The 5,587-nt window shown below is 38.4% G+C and overlaps 1 protein-coding gene across 1 annotated transcript; it reads left to right on the forward strand.

Annotated features, from left to right (window-relative positions):
* The first annotated feature begins 554 nt into the window (after positions 1-554).
* Positions 555-5,309, forward strand: LOC144687127 (leukemia inhibitory factor-like). The gene is made up of 3 exons (XM_078552880.1): positions 555-672; positions 910-1,049; positions 3,599-5,309. The coding sequence occupies exons 1-3, from the start codon at positions 657-659 to the stop codon at positions 4,052-4,054; spliced, it is 612 nt and encodes a 203-aa protein (XP_078409006.1). The 5' UTR covers positions 555-656; the 3' UTR covers positions 4,055-5,309.
* The last annotated feature ends 278 nt before the right edge of the window (positions 5,310-5,587 follow it).

Raw genomic sequence — 5,587 nt, forward strand, 5'->3', positions numbered from 1 at the left:
AACGTGACCAGGAAAACCTCGGCAGAATTTTGGAGTCTCCATTCCACTATTCAAAGACCAGCAGGGAATTCTCTTGATGTCCTGACTGATAATCCTCCCTCAGCCAATAGCTACCCAAAAAGAACCCTAACTAGTCAGTCATTTCACTGGCGGTCATGAGATGTTGCAGTGTGCTAAATTGCTCCCGCGTTTGCCTAACATCAGTCACTCCACTTCAAAGTTGTTTCGATGCATGTGGACTGCTTTGAGATGTTTCTAAAAGAGATGATGATGCACCAAGTAAAAATGGTTCTTTGTACTAGAGAAGCAGTCTGGCATGATCTCCATGAGGTGGTCTCACAACACTATACTTTATTGCACCAATCTGACTGCTGAGTTAATGCTACCAGTCTATAATGCACCAACACCAAAAGTTGTAGCTAGCCCATATGTGTCATAGATATGAGACTGCAATTTCATCAATGATCTGCAAAAAAACCACTTTGAACCAAATATGTAGTTCCTGTTGATGACGTTTTAGTGGTTTGAGCACTTCCGCAAGCTACATAAGGCACTGCAACTCTAAATCTGGAAGAGTTGTCCAATAATTGAACAGAATACTTTCTTAAAGAGCTCTGCACTTGTCTTCTGCAGTCATATGTCTGAATTGCAATAGAATGGAACTTGGAGCAGGTAACTCCCACTTGCACAACTGTTGTTCTGGTCTCCAGCAGTGTTGAATGATTACATTTTATGTGGCATTTAGCACTTAAAAAAACTTTTAGAAATGATAATTTGTTGTAAATGTGTACTTAAAATAATTGAAAAATGCTTTTGTGCACTTCAGAAAACAAGATGTCATTTTAAGGATGCAATTTGTAAGAAGAGGTTGGAACTGTCTTTAACCTGTTTGCTTGTTTTTTTTTTCAGGGATCCTACATGTACTTCTGTTGCTCTCTTTATCTTTTCTCAACACCAGTGCGGCTCCTGTCTTAAATAAAACAATGAATATGAGCTATCAACTGGCAGCTGAATTAAACCACTCTACTCCAGCTCTACTAAATTTATATGTAAGAATTTTTACCTTATTTATATAATTTTAAATATTAAACACTATTTGAAATTGCACATTTTTTAGTTTAGCCCTTAAACTACTAGTGTGTCATTTATTGAATTTCATATCAATGTTTTCCTGCAGACTCTATAGCTTTTAATTTTATTCCAAGCACAGTAATGTGATGGTGCACAGGATTAGAACATTGCTCTGCTCTTCTATCTGGAATTGAATCTACCCTTGACTGATTGGATGAAAATCTTTTGCCACTGTCAGTTATAGTGGTTCCATGTGAAAAGCCATCATTATGAGGGGTCCAGGGAGAGCAGTGCTCAAGTATAGGCCTGTGACCTTTATTCCCTGCCGTCACTTAATCTACTTCCTGCTGTGCTCTCATTCAGACATGTCGATGGCTAGAGATTGGTGATTCCCATAGTCATGAAGGAGAGAATCTGGTTCTGCATGTCTTTTATAGGTGGAGAGCTGATGGGGGCTCGCGAAATCAATTATAATCTGGGTCTCCCATTCCATGCGTCTCTATTGTTGTTGGATCCATTATGTTAAGGAGTGGCATTGATGGCAGGAGTCATGTATTTACTTTTGATGGCAATGCTTTAATGCACAGGCGTCTTGAAACTACAGCCAGTCCTGTTGATGCACTTCTAAACCTCAAAACCTCACATAATTTATCACTGTAAACTGACAGTCTTGCTCAGCAGGGATGATGTTTTGATTAGAACCAAACTGTTGGGCCAGAGTAGAAGCAGCTTTTCTATCTATCTAGCTGGAACTGCAACCTACCTAAGAGTAGTTGGTGCTAAAAATGGTAGCAAAACTGGGAATGTCATCAGCCGGATTGATAAGTGTGTAGCATACTGTTGGGAAAGGTACAGTTTACATCTTCATTTACTCAAGTATTATTTCCTGATCTTGGACATGCTACCAAGGGCACGCTGGACACAGGGAGAGAAGCAAATTACAGGGCAAGTCACCAGCACCTACACCCAACCCTCCCATCCCGCAACCCTCTCCACTCTCATGTACCCATTCATCAGCCTACAGTGCAACTTGCATGTCTACTCTTGGACCCAAGGTTTTACATATGACATGTTTATGAATTGAGCAAAAATTATTTATTTATTTAATAAAACCTTCGGGAAACCTCATCCCGCCCGTGGATGAGGTTGCCTGAAAAACGCGAAGGCTGCTTGGTCTCTTCGCCTGCCCGCCAACCTAAAGGTTGGATGGGCAGTGTTGATAACTATTTTACTTGGGTTTTTAATGGCCTAAATAGGCCATTGATAGTTGGGTGCGCAGCTGCCTCTGGCGCGCGTCCGCCGAACGTAATATCTAAATGATGCGTGCTGACGTCAGGATGCACGCCCGATGTCACCGCGCGTTATTTTACGCATTGGCGCGCTGGGACCACCCCCAACACGTCGACGTCAAAATTCTGGCCTTAACTGTTGTTTGTCTTAGCCTGGATAATATATCTGGGTGCAAAGTTTTTAAAAATAGCTCAATTGTTCTGGTATGGCATGGCACCTCTACATCAATTATTCAAGTAGTTTTACTTGTAGCACAAGGCCTTCCATCTTACCAATTGACATTGAACTCACTGAGATATGTTACTTCTTTCAGTAGAATGCTGCCAGTTGTGTGTTACTTATCTCACCCCATCTCCAGGGGACACAGTTTAAGAATAAGAGGTGTCTTTTTTAAGTCAGAGATGAGATTTTTTTCCTCTCAGAAGGTTGTTGGTATGTGGAATTCTCTTTTCCAGAAAGCAATGGAGGCTGGGTCATTGAATTTATTCAAGGCTGAGTTAGACAGATTTTCGACAGACAAGGGAGTCAAAGGTTATGGGGGGCAGACAGGAAAGTGGAGTTGAGACCACAACCAGATCAGCCAAGATCTTATCGAATGACAGAGCACACTTGAAGGGCCGAATAGCCTACTGCCCCCAAGTCCTATGTTCCATCTGGAGTTAGTGACTGTTGGCTATCATTGCTCTGTCTTCACTGCAGTTATGCCGTAGGTGTGGTGTGGGCACTAGAATTAGGTGGTGAAGATAAAGATAAACAGGAAGTAATGAAAGTTATAAAATGAGTAAGAAGTGAAAATGCATTCTCATCTGGTGTCTATAAAAATAATATAGAAAGACATTAAATTTCCAGATAACTAGTGACAGTTGTTTTACTAACAAAAACATTTCCTGTTAATTTAGCAAGATGACAATTAAAATTACTTCTTAACACATTCTTTTGAGGTATGATGAGTAAAACAAAATTTGCTGTGTAGCAACAACAATGATTGTGCTGTAACTTTCAGCTTTCTGGGCCCTATTGCACTCTGGAATTGCATCTCTAAGCCCCTGCTTTCCCACTTTAAGAACCTTCATAAATCCCTTTTGACTAATGTTTTGGGTCCTTCTAGACTTGGAATCTATTTTTTCTGATTACACCTCTGTGAAGCACCTTAGGATGTTTGTTGATGTTAAAGGTGCTATAGAAATGTAAGTTGTTGTTATATATTCCCATTACTAATATTAGCCTTTTCTTTCAGCTCTCTGCTCAAGGATATCCCTTTGTTAATGCTAATGCCCCTGTATGCAGAGTTGAGGTGAAGTGTCTTCCCAAAGGACATCTGGCCAATATGGAGGAAAATGAAATGCTTAAGAAAATATACATTGGTGCAAAACAGTTTGATCTGCACTTGAAAAACATTGTGGCCCAGCAGAGGAATATAAACTCTCTGAAGGAAAAATTGCACAATAAGCTTGAACATACTCAGATTCAGCTAATATCACTGCAGTCAAACCTCCAGTCCATTCTACGCAGCAGAGGTGACCATGTTCCCAGAGAGTTAAAGTGTTCACCAGAACACATTAATATCCCAAATAATCTGTTTGTACAAAAGCAACAAGGATGCGCAATACTGCGAGAGTTTAAACGGTATATCAATCAAGTGCTAAAGAGTTTTCATCACTTATTGAGGAGAGTTCATGGAAAACAGCTGTAACTTAGTAGTGTGTGCTGTACAGTGTTTGGTTTACACTGCACCTGAGTGCAATGCACTTTCTACAATTTCCACTGCAGACACTTAAGGGGACTGACATGAAAAATCGTGGAAATGTAATATTGACCTGTTCAGATACAATACGCAATCTTCTTGCAAGCACAGCCATATACTTACCTGGGCCAAATTCTTTGCTGAAATTGTTGCATATATTTAAACATAGCTGTGACTTAAATCTGATTTTAAGAAGAATGAGCCCTGCCTCATGAATGTGTTCAGTAAGAAGCTATTTGAGACATTTCAAATTGTATTTTCAGGAAAAAAAATCAAAACATTTAACCAAACTTACCTTAATTTTAATCTTTCTAAATGTAAAAGGTTGACCTAAATGGACCTGCCAATTTCTAAAGGTTGATTAATGACCCCTAAAAGGATTATTTCTGATACTGATATCCTCAGGTAATCTCTATCAGAATTTCTCTCTATTCAGCAGAATGTTTCTTTCATTTTGAAGTTGATATTTTTTACTATTGTTGGCAAACGAAGAGAACTCCAAGTTAGTATAGATAGAATATTTCAGACATTGATATTGAATATATTAATTATTATATTTTCATGGGACGTAAGCCCCTTTCTCAAGTGATATTTTTGTGGACCAATTTGGAAGTACGTTTCTCACCATTACTGGCTTATAAATACAGGTATTTCTACCTCTTTCCAACAGCATCAGACTATTAGCCGCAGCTGTTTCCAAACCCTTCTCTATTTCTACCTGTATTTTATCATTTTATTCAGGACACGTACTTCCTCGAGTGTCACTCAAAGAACCCTTGTTTCTGGTTCAACTCACTGTCCAGTGGTCGTATTTATTTATTTAACATACAAGAGGATCATTTCATTATGTTGCTGATTGCAATAAAAATATGCTGCAGTTTTTAATAAAAACCTGGTGAGAGACAGCATGCTTAAAGTAACACAAATGGTGGAAATGCTCAATAGGTCAGGCAACATCTGTGGAGAGAGACAGAGTTAACATTTCAAGTTAATGACCTTTTGTCAGAGTTTAAGCACTGCAGCAGACTGTTTTGAAGAAGAGTCACGGGCCAACAGTCTGGATACTGTTTTGATGCTGTTATTTATTTATTATTAATTCTTCAGGGTATTGAATATATTAAAATTTTGTACACACAGGCTTATTTAATATGTATTTTTTGTATTTATTTATATGATGGATTTTTAAATAAAGAACTGAACTGAATTCATTCTGCTGTTGTTTCTATGTTGTATATTTGTTAACTGATTTCTAATACTCATACACTTGGCTAACAGTGCAGAGAAATTCAATTACTGAATTAACTGCCTTCTGGTAAAAAACGCATTTATTTTAGAACATGCAGAACTTATAAGCTTTTCCTTGATATTTATATCCATCATTTTTATCTAGTTTCTCTTTTTCTCATTTTACTGGCCTTTTGCTGTCTCTGGTTTGAGTAAGAATGTTGTAACTCTTTTTCCATTACATTACAATTAAGGATT

Source organism: Cetorhinus maximus, chromosome 12 (genome assembly GCF_964194155.1).
Source record: "Cetorhinus maximus chromosome 12, sCetMax3.hap1.1, whole genome shotgun sequence".
NCBI classification, from domain to species: domain Eukaryota; kingdom Metazoa; phylum Chordata; class Chondrichthyes; order Lamniformes; family Cetorhinidae; genus Cetorhinus; species Cetorhinus maximus.